General features: G+C 39.1%; 1 protein-coding gene across 1 annotated transcript; it reads right to left on the bottom strand.

The window, feature by feature from the left end:
* Positions 1-77: 77 nt before the first annotated feature.
* LOC140932222 (oxidoreductase NAD-binding domain-containing protein 1-like) lies at positions 78-13,264 on the bottom strand. The gene is made up of 8 exons (XM_073381856.1): positions 13,171-13,264; positions 12,097-12,384; positions 7,653-7,721; positions 6,688-6,814; positions 4,623-4,764; positions 3,899-4,129; positions 1,474-1,579; positions 78-630 (listed from the first exon to the last, which is right to left on the bottom strand). Exons 1-8 carry the CDS (start codon positions 13,262-13,264, stop codon positions 458-460), a joined length of 1,230 nt encoding a protein of 409 aa, XP_073237957.1. The 3' UTR covers positions 78-457.
* Positions 13,265-16,825: the final 3,561 nt, after the last annotated feature.

Below are 16,825 nucleotides of genomic sequence, written 5' to 3'. Positions count from 1 at the left end.
ATTTTCACTGGACAAAAACCTTGTACCAGAATAATTTAAACAACCTTGCATTGTTTTTTACATTTTTCAAGGGGCTATAGATGTAATTAGTTATCTGTAATAACGCCAAAGAAAATTTCTTATGAGAGCCGGAGAAAATAAATTAATGTCAAATTTCACAAAATGACGTCTTACACATGAAATCTTCAGAATTTTACCTGTGTTTTCATAATTCTTGTGAAATTTGAAGCTATTTGACATCTATTTTCTCGGGCTCCCATGCGAAATAGTCTTAGGTGTTACTACATATAACTAATAATATCCATAGCCCTAAGGCCTAGAAAAATGTAACTAAATGTAAAAAAAGAATGCGATATTATTCACATTTTTCTGGCAAAAGGTTTTTCTCCACTGAAAACTAAAATTACTCAATTTCCTGATGGATTCCCTCTTAAGCTGTATGGCTGGAAGCTGTTGGCTACCACCATTTTTCGAAGTGTATTCTGCTGTCTCCAATGTTGAGCCTGTGTAAAATATCAGTTACATGTTTTATCATAGGTGGCGGACCGCAGATATAACAAGTTAGCTGACTTCTGTCCAGGGAAGACACGGCTTCTTTGAGACTCGAGTCGCTTATACGACCATGGTGACCTGAAAATGCATTAACAAAGCATCAGATTTTCACTGCTGATGTTGACATTAAAAGCTGTATACACAATGTCTTTTATTTTGCAGTGATAATCTGATTTGCCTGAAGCTAAAATTTCAAAATGATCCCACTTGAAGTTTCTTGACGCTGGGGTTTTGACAATGTTGGCAATAGCTGACTGGGACTGAAGTGTGGTCATTTTGCGGTCAAGTGTTCTGTCTTCTGATCACGGATTCGTCGCTTTGTTTTGCCAATAGGCTGATTTAGCAACAGAACGGGGACGTAAGTTGACGACGGCGCGGGCAGTTCAAACAACTGGCTTGACCAATGGTAGAGCGGCAAATTAAGCACCGGAAGTCGTGTTTAGTCCTTTCCGCGCGCTTTCCCGTCGCCAACTGACGTTCCCGTCCTGTTACTAAATCAGCCTAATGCAGAAATAGTTGCAATCCAGCAACAAACTTTGCAAATGATTTTGGATCTTTGATAGTGATTTAGGGGGTCTTTGTATGCGAAAAAAAAAAGACTTAATGTGGTAAGTGTTTTGAAAGTTATCTTTAAACTAACACAAGAGTAGGTTGTAATGGTATATGCAGGATTTTAGGCGCTTTCATGACGTAGAAATTTGCTTACTTTGAAGACATAAGTAAGATAACAGGATAATTATCCTGTAATTATCCTTTAATTATGTGGATCTAGAAATAGATTTAAAACGGCATTTGCATGTCCACATCCCTTCCATGTCATGCCTGTCATTCAGAGCACTGAGAGCAAAGTAAAGGATTTAGCATTGTTAGCAACAGTCACCCAAAGTAGATTTTTGTACGTTTTTGGAAAGGTTTACATACATTGTATACTCTCTGCTGCAGGTCTTTGATTGTCACTTCCTGGCTTTGTGGTAAAATACTTGCAGACTATTGAAGGGTGTCTTTTAGAAATTTGCAAAAGGGAATTCTGCAATGAGTTAAAAGTACAGTGAGTATTACAAGGTAGAATTATCAACAAAGAACAGGACTTTAATAGTAATATACAGTACGAATACAGTACAAAAAAAGATATTTTTCAAAGCCAACAAACTCTTGAAAGTTATGCAGAGCTTTTGGAACCCATCTGCATCCCTTCATCAGTGATGTTTTCTGTTACCGTAAAATTCCGAAAATAAGCTCCTCCATGTATAAGCCCCTCCAAATATAAGCCCCCCCATCCGGTAATGCAAAAAACTGTCCGTTAAATCGCCCCTCTAAATATAAGCACCCAGGGGCTTGTACTTGGAAAATTGCAATCAAATACAAAGTAAAACAAAGCAAAAACGGTAAATTTACTTCCAACTATACGGCTAGCCCAATCAATTTTGAAATGCAAATTTCCCTCCGTAGATAAGCCCTCCGAATATAAGCCCCTCCAAAAATAAGCCCCTCAAAAAGGGCCTTTGAAAAATATAAGCCCCGAGGCTTATTTTCGCAATTTTATGGTATTTGCAGCCTTGTTTTGACGAGGCTGCAAATTGTTTCATAAACTGGGGGAAGGTGGTAGCCCTGAGCTCTTTCCATTCAACCAAAATTCCGGTTTGACATTTCGGAAATTTCACATGCCCAATAGAACGGTACATTCCGGTTACACAGACCCAACCCAAGCCACCGTGCATTTGGTTATTGTTCTTGTAAGCAGGATACAAAAGAGTGGTACTGGGGACAACAATTTTGTCAAATGGAAAGGGACATTTCGGTCCAACTGACCAAGATAACAGGACCGGTCAAAGTGGACCACCTTCAAAGCTGGTCGTGCATATTCTGGCCGGACCAAACTGAAATGGTCCATTCCATTTGATGTACCAACCAAATTTTCCGGAATTTTAGGTTGAATGGAAAGCGCCCCTGATCAGTGCACACAGTACAGTGCATCATCACAAAGGAATGCAGTTTCCACTGGTACAATGTTACAATGCTAACAATCATCTGTGAGGGGCTGTGCTACGTTACAGTAAAAATCTTCCACACAAGAATTTCGAAAGGTAGGGAATGAGAATTACTGTGATGGGGGTAAATTATATCAGCAGGGTCTTGAAGGGTATTTTCGAGATCCAGGATTTGACCAAAATACAGAGCGGAATTTGCAAAGACACAAAATTTCTAGATGGGATACATCATTTGACTGCTGCTCATGAAGTGGGATTTGCTAAAAATGTTGGCATGGAATATGGTATTAGTATGGGTAATAGCATGATTTGTAGTGATATTTGGCATAAATACCACGAGTGATATTTTCACATGTAGGTATTTCAAATTTAATTGAAATACCACCGCTTTAAGCCAATCAAATTTCAGAAATTATTTTCTCATGAGGTAGTATAAGGAAAGAAAACTGTATTCAGGATAAAGATAACAGAAGTTCAGGAGGTGGAATTTTCACGCACCAAGTAAGGGAATCCAAGACCATATCTGCCGACTCTCCCGGTTTTCCCGGGAGTCTCCAAGTTTTTCATCAAATCTCCCGATCTCCCAGTTAGCTCACCAAATCTCCCGGATAAAATGGACCTTTTGATTATTTCTGTGCTTTAGTTTGAAATTTAGTCAATTTTTTCACAAAATTCGAACTTTTTTTATTCATTGTACAGTTCCTGGGACATTTTTGCACATGTTAAGTCAATGACACAGATTAGTTCGTCATTACAATGATGAAAGCGCATTTTGATCCCATGTACGTCATGTAAGATGTCATATAATGTCCTAAGGCAATTTGTTGGTGTGGGGGGGGGGGGGGGGGAGTGGGGGTGTTGGTGCTGTTGACATTCGGGAGTGGGGGGGGGGGGGGTGTAGTGCAAAATAGAGAGTCTCCAGATTTTAGATCTCCGGAGGTTGGCAGGTATGCAAGACAGTCTTGGATTCTGGATTCCATACCATGGATTCTGGATTCCAGGTACTATATTCAGGATTCTTTAACAGTGGAAATTGGATTCCGCATTCCAATCATCAGCGGGATTCTGGATTCCTTGACAGTATTCCGTAATACAAAGCCCAGGATTCAGGATTCCACAAGCAAAAATTTCCTGTATTCTGGACTCTGCAAGCAAAATTTTCTCAGATTCCGGAATCCGGATTTCCTTAAACGGGAATGTGGGATCAAGACACCCCAAAGAGACCCTCAAAACTTGAAATCCCAAGACTGATCAACATCAGTTTTCTCCCAACAATATCAATATATTATCCAAAAACAAGGTTATGAGAATCAATATGATGATCACCAAGGAGAAATACTTTGATTTAGTTTCTGTACCTTGTAAAGCAGCTCATCTTGGTTTTTTGCACTGAATAACAATATTGTTTTTGCAGTATAATTATGCTGGGGATCGCTGGTAATATCACCAACATGTTGCAGTATGGAATAAAGTGGGTTAATACCAACTCCGTCAGCAACTAGAAGCAAGTCCGGGCTTGGAGCTCCAGGTTCTGGATCAAAGAAAAAGTTACCACCAACTCTCATTTGAACCTTGCTGCCAGTGTTGCACTACAATTAAAAACAGACACATGTAAAAACATTTATAATATTATTGATTGAAAGTATCTGCAGTCCACATAACACAGATACAGTCATAAACAGTTTAAGGTTAGAAAATAATACAGTTAAATCTGAGGACGCCTTCCAAAAGTCAGAACTGGCCAGCCAGACCATAGCCGAGCCACTCATTTTCACAATGAAAAATGCTTTTTTCCAAGAGCTTTTTTGAAACACCTCTTCCTTCGTGCATGCTATTTGGGATCTGACTAAGAGTTTTGATTAAAAGTGTAATTCTCATAATGACTGGAATGGTCTAGCTGATTAGTTCTGAAAAACAGAAAGTGCTCTGAGTCTACTTCTACACAATGAACACTTCTACTTTGAGAGTGGTGTTAATATTTTTATTGGCTGACGTTTTCTAATAAATTAATGAAAATCAATTTTGATAATTTTACCGATACTTTAGCATAAAATAGGCAAATGCTTATAATAAAACACAAACCTTGGTGTGTACCCAAAGAGCGGGAGGGTGATCACTGTATTTAACAGCCAGCTCAATGGTGCTTGTGTCTTTAAGTGTTTTGGGACTGGAGCAGATAGAAAAACCACCCACAGTTTCTACGCCAGGAATAAAAAAATCAACCCTGTACAAAGAAAAATAAAATAAAATAATTATAGCTGATGGTTGTTTTGAAAATTTTTGATCACTGGGGCGATGTTTTGATTTGTTTGTTGATAAACACAAGCGCGCCCTCTCATTGGTTGTAAAGTGTCGCGTGACCAGTTGGTCCTGTCCTTAAATTTAGGGATATTCCGGACTGGTAACATTCATAAAAACTACATCCGGGACCCGAGTGGTTTATTTTCCATAATCTCACATGTGAGGTTATCGATGGCGTAATTTTGGTAATTTCCCTCTATTATAAAAATCGATATCATTTTGTCTATATAATAAAAAGAACATTACACGGCGGCTTGAAGATATGAATTTTATTTTCTCGTGGCAAAAACAATATTTTACTCACTCGCTGCGCTCGTTCGTAAAGTATTGTTTTGCCACTCGAAAATAAAATTCATATCTTCGCGCCACCGTGTAATATCCTCTATATCTTCTTCTTTATATATTGGTCACTTTGATTGTCAGCTTGTGACTGTGTATAAATTGTATTATTATTCATTCAAAATATATTTCTAATTCTTCATAACCAACTGGTGCTTACTACATTCGGAAGATGCGAGCAATATACCATCGATTCGATGGTCTATTTGATTAAAAACGAGGCTGATTGAACGCATATTTGATTTTATAAAATAACTAAGATAGTAGGCGCGTTGTGATTTGTTAAAAACCTATGGTTTATTATACCGGTAAACTCATAGAAAACTTAAAGTCATTTTATAAAACCAATAGACCACACTTTCTATGAGTTTACCGGCGTGATAACCCACTTGGGATGTTGGGAGAACACTCGAAAAACTTGTATCAAATCACTCACCTTCAGCTTGTGATTTACAAGCTTTTCTCGTGTTCTCCCAACATCCCCGCGTGGGTTATCACGACGGTAAACCCCTAGAAAGTTGTGGTCTACTGCTTAAGGAAAAGAGGCTTCTAAGGTTACAGATCATCACCACGCCGCCGAGCTGTTTCTTCACCAGTGAACTAAAACAAATGGTGTTCACGGTTATCCGAAGACGAAATAGCTGATTTCTAAATAAATCTGAACGGAAGAAATACAAGAATACGTTAAATATATCGCTCGATGGATTTCATCTACTTTTTGAGGAGTACTCTGCAAGGAAAAACATCAGTTTTTGAAACCATACCGAGAAATAGGCCAAAGGTTTGAAGAAAGTCTACGAGGAGGTTATCTTTTTCAGAACTTATAAGAAACATTTTGAATGAATAATGAAACAATTATTGAATTGACTTTCGTAGGATGTGAAGAATTATGCAGATCTTCTCGATCTCCATAATTCTTCACATCCTACTCAGTCTCATTCAATAACAACGGCACTAACTATGCTACTGTTTCGGAGCGGAATTTTGAACCCGATTACAACGCAATTTCGTAATAACCAATGAACGAAGCAAGAACGTCCCAAAACAGTCCCAATGTGCAATTCGACACAACACTGGGCACCCAGTCTTACGCGGAACTTTAAAATGGCTGATTCGCAAACTAATTCGCCACTTTAGAAACGAGAAAGAAATGGAGCCGAAACTGCCTCGTACCCAGACGTCTCTCTTTCGCTGTGCACGCAAAGGAAGGCGGGAAGGAGACAATGGGCTTCGCCCGCCGTCTGTACCCTTCCCATCGTCCCTTGCGGTTCATCACCAGTCACTCGCGTTTCGCGCTCGCCTCCGCCATGCGAAAAACGAAGCCCCTGAGGAGGAGCTGGAGCCGAAGTGCGTCCCGCAATTGTTTCTGGGATTGTTATTCGGGACGCGCGGGTCAGCTATTGTTCAAGTTTTTTCCCTGTCCCTAGTAACAATCCCAGAAGTCTTTGCAAAACTCAATTGGTTCTTGAAACCGTCAATCCCTTTGAGATCAAGTTTAATAACGAACTTACAATTGTAACGTCCTATTCTTGCACGTCTTCTCTTTTTCAGTGTACAAAACAACGCCAGAATTACAGCAAAAACAGAAACGGCCACACAGGCAACAATCCAATCCTTCAAGACAGCTGATGTACCTGTGATTTGAACAAGAGAGACAGAGTGACGATTAGAAGCATCGCGTTTACGGCAAACGGCAAACGTGGGATTTAACTTGAGCAATTTTCAAAATAAGAAATGAGCAGATAAAAACAGCTTAAAACAATTGTTATGGATAGAATTGGCGTGAATCTACCGATTTGTGATAATGAACAGTGAACGATAAGTAACTGGAAAACTTGGTCACGTGGAGCAAATTCACTTTTGCCGTTTCCCGTAAACGCGATGCTTAATCTCTCTATTAATCATGGAAATCACGCATTGTGCGCGCAACCCTCAGATTAGTAAGTTACCGTATTTATTCGATTAACCGCCCTGGGCGGGCGGGAGCTTGAGAGCGGGCGCTTATTCGAGGTTGGGCGCCTATTCGAATAAATACGGTACCTGTTAACAGATAGGTAGCTAATCTGAAGTTGTGCTGACAGACTGCTAGCAGATAGCCTAACTAATCTTTAGGTTGTGATTTCCAAAATCACTCCGTCTTCGTCAAAAACACTCCGTCTTCGGGGAAGTCTCTTATTAGTACTTATTCGCTTATTCGAGGCTGGGCGCTTATTAACTTTTTCTACCTTTAAGATGGGCGCTTATTCGAGGTGGGCGCTAATTCGAGGTTGGGAGATTATTCGAATAAATACGGTACCTGTTAACAGATAGGTAGCTAATCTGAAGTTGTGCTGACAGACTGCTAGCAGATAGCCTAACTAATCTTTAGGTTGTGATTTCCAAAATGAACTGTAGGCTCAAAGTTAATGAAGACAGACAGTGCGTACAATGTGTAATAACGATGCTGATTATTATATTTTTGTTTATACTTACTGTAAGTAGCGTGATCTTTGAATAACGTTATTGGACGTGTTGTTTCATGTTTCTGGCTAACATCTGGCACTGAAAGAATAACAAAAGCACCAAAAATAACAAATATCAAAAATTAACCTTATGCACAGAACCTGTTAAAGCCATTGGCCGTTCTTACACTAGGGAAGGATAATCCGTTTTCAAAATCTGTCAAACTCAACGCACAAACAGACGGTTAAGGTCAGACAGACTCGTTTTTATATTAACGGACAGGTTCACGGTTCAGCGCATTCTCATTTATTAAAATGTTGATTTTCTGCCGGGACATGCTGTATCGTCTATGCAAGCAATATGATCATGTCATAATGTTGTCAAAGAACCAATCTGCACACTCCCCTAGCTAGCAGTCACTTGCACTTGATCAACTTAAATGTTTGCAAATAGCTGTAAATTAATCAACCACGGAATAAAATCGTTGGATCTACAATAAACGTTGGTAGTGTTGGCATAATCCACTATTTTTTTTCTGCGATTTTAGTACTCTTCCATTCTAATCCAGGTTACTCTGAAGTACACTTCTACTTTGAAATACACTCTGAGATCGCTGAAATACATGTGAGTGGGATTATTAACCGATAGAATTAATAATAAATTGGAAAAAAAGTATTTAATTAATCAGCATGCGCTTAATCGTGAGCCTGTCCCTTTAACATGGGACAGATTAGGTGTCTGACGCGAATTACTCAAAGGATAATTAACTCCTCTGAGACGGACCATCCGTCAAGAGAGTGGAAACTGCCATTCATAGCACGTATATCACCTACGCATGCAGAGTATGACATCACACTCGATATTAATCTCGTACAGTCAGACCGTACCTCCCACGCCAAAGCGAAAGGGAGAGCATAGTGAGATAAACCGCAGGAACGTTGTTAACAAACGATTCACCAATTCACCGTGCTCTTAACCTAGCTTTAGGTAGTTTTAGCATCGACGACGGCAGCGGAAACGTCACGTTTAAAATGAATTCGCGTTTCTTTTTTCAAACTTTGTCTCGTTTATTCCATTCCACCGAAAATGTCAAATTTCTTGGGGACCGCAATTCGGACAATTAAGTAGTCGTGTGGTGACGGCAAAGAAATGTATAAAAAAGCGTGATGCACGTGCAGAGATTATAAAGTTGCTGTTTTGCTAATTAAACCCATTGCATTTTTAACGTTCTCATTGCCGTCGCCTTCGTCGTTGCTGAAGCTCCCTATTAACTTACAAATGCACACGACATTAACAGTTCGGAAAAGCGGGAGTTTGAACTTAATTGCATGTATGTGTCGAAACGCACTGGTATGTCCTTAGACTAGATTAGAACATGAAGGCAGGGAAGGTACTCTCTAATAAGAGGTATGTGGGTTGCACAACAACAATAGAGAGAGAGTATAAAGAAGTTAAGCAACACGTTTACGTTAAAAGGGAAACGCGAATTTGTACCACGTGAACAAGTTTCCCCTTTACTTGTCCTTTTACTGTTCATTATTTTTTCACATACTGATAAGTAGTTTCACCCAATTTTTTATTCATAAGAATTCTTTTGAGCTGTTTTTATCTGCTCATATTCTATTTTGAGAAATTATCTACTTGAATCTCACGTTTGCGGTTTGCCTTACACGTGAAGCTTAATAGAGAGGATTCACGTTTACCGCAAACGGAAAACGTCAGACTCAAGTTGAGAATTTCCCAGAATAGAAAATAAGCAGATAAAAATAGTCCCAAATGATTCCTATGGTTAAATCTGGCATACAACTACTTATTTTTGTGTAAAAGCAATAAAGAGAAAACGGAAAATAAGGGAAAAACTTGGTCAGGTGGTACAAATTCACGTCTGCCGCTTGGCGTAATATAAACGCGAATCTTAATCTCTCTATTCTCACTATTAAAACGCGCAAACGTGAATTTGTATCACGTGACCAAGATTTCCCCTTAATTGTCTTTTACTGTTTGTTACTGCTACTCAAAAAAAAGCAGAAGCCATAAGGATTGTTCTAGACAGTTTTTATCTGCTTTTTTTCTATTCTGAAGAATTCTCAACTTGAATTTGACGTTTGCCGTTTAGCGTAAACGTGACTCTTAATCCAAGTATATGACTTACTATGGTCTAAAATTGGGTATAGACTTCGGCTGTTTACGTCTGCTCTCTTAAACCAGCGCGACTGGACTTGGGCAACCTCGCTCCCAGGTTTTCTCTCCTATCCGTAGGGTAGGAGAGAGAACCTGAGAACGAGGTTGTAGACTTGGGTACAAATAATAATTTTAGCAACAGGACTGAATGGAGTCCAATTCACTCTGTAGTCATACGACACTAGTAACTAACAACTTTCCGAATTGATGTTTTAACCAATGACACAGGAAGAGTTTTTGCACTTGTGACAGGTAACTAACCCACCTTGATCAAGTTTCAACAACTTATTATCTGATTGGTTAAGGACATATAATTCATAGGTGACTTAATATAACTACATTATAACTGATTTTCAGTTCATAAACATGATACGGTCAAAGCTCTCCTTGCGACCACCCTCGTAAGCGACCAGCTATAGTTACGACCACCTTAGTGAAATCCCGTCTGAACTGTGACTTGAACTTTGTAATGAAAAGAACTCGTATAAAGTGATCGCTCCCATAGGCCACCGCGACCACTTTTGGCTGGGATTACCCAACTGGACTTTTTCACTGCTTTTAAGCTCTCGTAAGCGACCACTCAGAGTCTTGTTCACATAAATCAACATTTCAATGAAACTGCACACTGCGGTAATGGTCTAAAGTTTAGCCGTGTCTACATATTAGACTAAAGACACTCATTAAACAGCATTAATTTCTTTTGTTTTTTCTTTAATCGAACTGGAGCCAATCACGATTATAAGCTCCATGTAAAATTTGCCATCCTAAACTGCTACAAATATTCTTTCTTTGTACGGATCGTTAATGTGTGGAATAACTTGCCTAAAGATTGTACACGCAGGATCGCTGACTTTATTTCGCAACAGATTAAGGAATATTTATATGAATATTGATTGATACGATTGTAAATATCTTCAATTATATATGATATGCAAATGATTATAGTTTTTAGGTTTTAAATATAATGTTTTAGATTCTGTATTTTACCTTTTTATCTTTTATTTTTGGGGAATCTTTTATTTAGGGTTGACCTCTAGATATCCCCTTTCGAGAGATATTTTGTAATTTTAGTTTTTCTCTCTTGAATAAAGTATCGTATTGTATTGTATGGTATTGTATGGTATTGTATTTAGGAATTATTAATGATTTTCTGAAGCTCTGGAAGGCGACCACACTCTGTTGTTTTATTGTTTTACTTCGTCGCTTACGAGAGCTCATTCTCGTAAGCAACCAGCTCTCGTTACGACCACTTTTTTCGAACTTTCCGAGGTGGTCGCTTTCGAGAGCTTCGACTGTACCTTTTTGAGCTGCGCGACCGTATGCAACCAAACAAAGGAACGTTTTTTTCCCGAATCGCAAGACATCTGACAAAAGTACTTTCCATCATCTTTATATGTCACGTTGATAATTTCCAGAGAAAACAGCAGTCGTCGTCGGTCTTTGCACTTGTTGTTTATATGATGCTCCCTAATTGTATACTTAATGGTATTGTTTTCGAGGGTCTCGTTTTCAAACTCCCATGTTAACTTGAAGGAATCTAAAAACCAGCAGTCTGCCCCGGACAATACCGAGCAATACAGGCTTACGTTGGAGGTTTCTGAGGCAGTGACCATGATGGGTGTTGCCTTGATATAGCCTTCCTCACCTGAGAACAAAAGTTCATTTTACCCTGTGAGCCCCAAAGTTCTCTAGTATGGTTTCTTTTTCATATATGTCTTGAAAAATTGGTTGAGAGAATTTGTTAGAAGATCAACGCATTTTCCCTTTGGCGATAATTTTGTTAATTCCTGTAATCTTTCAACTTAATTATATATATTGATTTTTTTAAGCTTGAAACTTGAATATACGCAAAAATAGGAGTTGAGCAAACCAGTTTTTTGAAACACCGTGGACTTTTTTAACGTGCTTGTCGGTAATGGAAAAGTCCGCTTGTAGTTTGCATTACTCTTTCTCCCTTTGCTGTTGGTTTCACGCGTACCACTTGTAAAACATTTTGGAGAAACCAGTACTTTATTCCTGCTAATAACCAAGACTAGCGACTTCCGGAAATTCCAACTCCGTCCATGGGCCTTTTCCCTTTATCGAAATCTAAGAAGTGTGTTTAAGATCTCAAAATCAACGTTTATGTCCTTCCTGGTTTCACAGAATTTAGTTTCCATGACCACCTAAACTCATTTTTTGTGTGTGTTTAAATTTGCGACCTTTTCCATGATCCCCAAAACCACAGGGAGAACAGTCCTTTTAAATTCTTTTGATACTCGTGATGAAAGTTAGTGAAATTTGAAACACTTACATTCAACAAAAACTTGTACTTCACAGCTTCTTGTATTGTTGTGACTTGTATTTGCCTTACAAGTGTAGGATCCAGCATGCTGCATACGGACAAGGGAGAAGAATAGCTTGCTAAGAACATTACCATTGCTTAACCGTTCCTCTATTTGATACAGATCATCCGTTCCATTGATAATTGATCTGTTATCTTTGAACCAGGAGACAATATGGGCAGGAAATGGGCATTTAAGCTCCTCACCCTTTTTGCCCTTTGTGAAAACGTTTGGACTATTGCACTGTTGTGACGGCCCTGCAATGAACGGTAAAGGAAATTTAATTAGTGCGAGAAATGTCCTTGATCAACCTAACCATTCTGATCTGCCAGTAAACTGTTTTCTATTTATTTATATTGTTTTTATTATGATTATCATCATTTTTGTGAAAATGATGATGATTAAAATTTGTTATAAATTATAATTGTATCAATAACAAAGTTCTCGAATCTGATTGGTTCTCAGTAGCACTTATTTATTGCTTTTAAATCATAACTATAACAAAATTCTCAAATCTGATTGGCTGTCAACTGTCCTGATTTTAGCACTAATAGGACAGTGTAATAGGACAGTACGGGCCTTCGCAAGCGCGCACTTAAATGGCTATTTTCACGGCTAACAACAACAACAAAAAAAAACTCTCGGAATTTCTTTTTTTTTGTTAAATTTATAAAGCCTAAAATATCACAAAAATTGTTATAGTTATGATTAATTGGTAACAGAACTGCGTGTCGTCCAATGCGCTCTGTACCGTCAGACTCATAACAGGCCCGTAGCAGGCATAAAATGACCGGCGGGGGGGCTGACCGAGTGGCCCACATTAACTCCCCCCCCCCCCCCTGCTTCGGTCCCTCGGTTAAAGCATACTTCTTGGTACATGTCAGATCACTACATTTGTCTACAATACCTTTTGTTCTTGTCTATAATTTTCCGTTTGTGTTGACTTTGACAAAATAGAGAACATGTTTGGGATATCGTTCGCGCAAAATTTGCCAAATAATTGCTTTCGTTTTTCTTTCTCCCCCAACGAAGTCATTAGCTACGTCTACAAGGGTCAGAGCATCTGTTCTGTCCTTGTGAACACGCAACATCATGAGGTGGTTCAGGTGGGCTTGTCATTGGTGCATTTCGATCCATTTTGCTTCTGACTATTTTGATGCTTAATAAGCAGATATTTTAAAGTTGTTGGTTGTTTTTGGCAGAGCAAAAATACGATTTCGTTCATTTACACAGTTCGAAATTGCACAGAAGAAAAACCGTACATAATCTTACTACGATCGACAATACTTTGAAACTTTAGCTTCCATTGACAGCTACCCATTTTAGTAGAAAAATTCCACTTTCGTAGCAGAATTTGATTCAAGTCCGAAAATTTCTAGGGGGGTTCGAGCCCCCCTGCCCCTCCCCCTGCTACGGGCCTGCATAATTAAACAAATCGGACTATTTGTCAATCAATCGTATGATTACAGACCAAATTGGACTCCACTCAGTCCTATTGCTAATATTAATTTGGCTGATGCAGCACCAGAACTGTCCAATTTGACCTGTCCGATTGGAATCTCCTTCTTTAATCGGAAAGGTCAAATCGGACAGTTCAATAGCCAATGACTGAATCGAGCAGCAGCGAATGCTGCTTGCCAATGTAGGCGAATCTTTGTTTACACTTAAGTCGTATACTAATGAGGACAAATGTAAACAATGACGTCAGCAAAGATTCGTCTATAGGGTTTAAAGATTTTAGTCCATGGTAGCAAAGGGAAGTTTGATTGGAAGTTTACTACCAAGGCCTTCATTATATTTAACCTTAACCCTTTCTAAGGTAAAATACTCCTCTACGTGACCCTGTTTGCCTCGTTTCGCATACAGAACTATGTTTTTTTTTCTGAATTGACATCATAGAATAATATTTTGTTTAAAAAAAGTGCTTGTACCACACATGTAGACTAAAAAGTGTACACCGCCAAAGTTTACACCATGAACAAGACTTCTGGTTCATGAAGACACCTTTTTGAAGAAGCCAAATAGCAAAATTTATTATATGCCCTGTTTACGACTTTAAACCCCCAAAACCACAAACTGTTCACTGACCCATACCCATGCCATTTAGGCCAAAAAAGGGAGTGCCTCGTCGAACTCGATGGCTTGGAATATTGTTGCTATTCCGAGCTATTGTTCAAATGATGAACTACGTAACTTGTAAATTAAGAAACCTGTCCGTGTCTCGATATTTTGAGCCAGAAATGCACTTCCCTTGTTAATTCTTTTCGCTCCAATAGTAAGAAAGGTGAAAATTTCACAAAATTTTTTTTTTTGAAAGATTCAAAGGGCCGGGAAATAGATCACGGCACCATGCAAAAGTTTCGCCCAAAGAGAGCGGTTTCATCTGAATGATAACAACACAGGATTTTGTCCACAGACTCAAAAGTTAGAACTACATACAAAATAAGTAATACCATGATTGTGAAAGTACTGCTGCCGAAGAGGTACAGTCAAACCTCGATATAAGTCTAGGAATAGTAAAATATTTGGACAAGGAACCTCGATATAACGAAACTTCGTTATAGCGGACTTATTTTGACAGGCCCTTCGCCCTTCGTTATATCGAGGTTCTACGGCCAAAGGATTTCATACACAGACTTAAAAGTTAAAACTACATAATAAATAAACAGTTCTATGCGAAAGTATGCTACGCCAAAAGTGACAAAATATCAAAGATGCAACTTTATAATTCAAATCCACCAATTCACTATCAAGATCGATAAAATTAACATCAGTTTGCTTTTTGAATGTGTCAAGATTGTAGAATTTAAGTTCAATTCTCACGTGTTTCATGTCATGTATGAAGAGACACGTTTTCCAAATCAAGATGCATGTTTTTTAAATCAAGAAGGGAGACGACAATTTTTGATCAGTTTTGTTTCCGAGAGGGACTGAACCCGAAAAATCTGCCATGCTCCATGACTGAATCCCGCCCATTCTTGCCCATCCCCCCGCTCCCGCCTTAGACATCGCGGAGGAAGGAATCGAAGAGCTTGTCAGACGAATCATTCGATCAGCACAAGAAGGAGTTAACACATCTCGAGCTAATGTGGCCTAAAACGTGTCAACAGCTGACGAAGAACTGAAGCGGCGATTTAAGAACGAGATAGGCTCGATCAATGGTTGGCTGGATCAGAAAGAAAGCAGAACAGGCTCTCGTAGGAGCGCTGGTGAAATATCACCACAAGCACGCAGAACGATTAACAAACAAGCTTCGTAAACTCGAACAGTATAAGTCTCGCAGGAATACTGTTACTAAGAAGACGTCTCACCAGAAAACGCAATCACCGGCTAGAAAGAAAACTGTCAAGAAAGATGACGATGTAAACGAGCAAGCCGAAGAATTGAAGACCAAAATTAACGAAGTCGATGTATTGTTAGAACAAATGAGTGTGCGAATAAACAAAGTGAATCTTACTCTTGTCTCTTATTAGACTCCTGAGAAGTAAGGGGAAAAGGGAAAGCAAACCGCACAGATAACAAAGCGGCCAAAAACCGCAAAAGAAAAGAGCGGAGAAAAATCAAAGACAAAAAGCACTTTTGAAACGCCATCGAGTCACGCAAAGAGTATATAAAGAACCTGTCAAATTTTAATGAACAACTGACAGATGAGCAAATTACTCTACTGTCGCGTGGTCTAAAGTTTATCCCGCCAGCTTCTCGCGGATTTCGATCAATTTGCGAGACGAATGCGACTACAATATATTTTTCACGCGGAAGAAAACGAACGCTATCCTTTCCACGTGAAGTCGGACTGGGACCATCCTAGAGGAGGTAAAATTAGAGCTCGCAAGCCATTGAATTGACAAGCCAAAAGATAATATATCTACGGGAGAGCGCCAAGCTCTCAAAGAGTTATCGCGCAACAAAAGCATTATTTTTAAGAAATCTGATAAAGTTAACCCCACCGTATTGATGAGCATACAGGACAAACTAATCAAAGGTCAGGTTCTGCTTGATGATTTAAATAACTACCGACCTCTAGACAAACAACCAATGGCGGAAACTACAATCAAAAAAGCTAAACAACTTATTAAAACACTGCTCTCAGAAGGCCACATTGATAAAACGACGGCTAAATGGCTCTCCCTTACGCCTGATCCTCCGCAAATCCCAGGCATTACCACTGTATGCCATGCATACGAAGAATTTTACCAAGGAAACCCTCCAGTCCCTACAAGGTTTTTAAGCGAAAGGCTTAGTATGATACTAACTAGAAAACTCTTTCCAATTTAACGAGAAAGATTATCTTCAAACCCATGGAACATCCATGGGCACGAAAATGGCCGTAAGCCTTTGCTAACATCGTCATGGCCAAAATAGAGAAAGAAATACTCAGACAGAGCAGCATTAAGCCCATCTTTTGGAAAAGGTTTATCGATGACGTCATACAGTATGGGACACAAGCAGAAACGAAATAGATGAATTCCTTTTAAAGGCAAACAAGTTCCATCCTACAATCAAATTAACGGCTGAAATATCAGAAACAGAGACTACATTCTTGGACTCGAAAGTGTACAAAGGTGTCAGATTCAACAAGGTTTCTATCCTTGACGTGCGAACACACTTCAAGCCTACAGAGACATTCCAATACACGATTTTCTATTCGTGTCACCCACCAGGCGTCACAAAAGGCTTCATCGGAGGAGAAGCTTTAAG

This window comes from Porites lutea, chromosome 3 (genome assembly GCF_958299795.1).
Source record: "Porites lutea chromosome 3, jaPorLute2.1, whole genome shotgun sequence".
NCBI classification, from domain to species: Eukaryota; Metazoa; Cnidaria; class Anthozoa; order Scleractinia; family Poritidae; genus Porites; species Porites lutea.
This window is presented reverse-complemented; position numbering and strand designations above follow the sequence as displayed.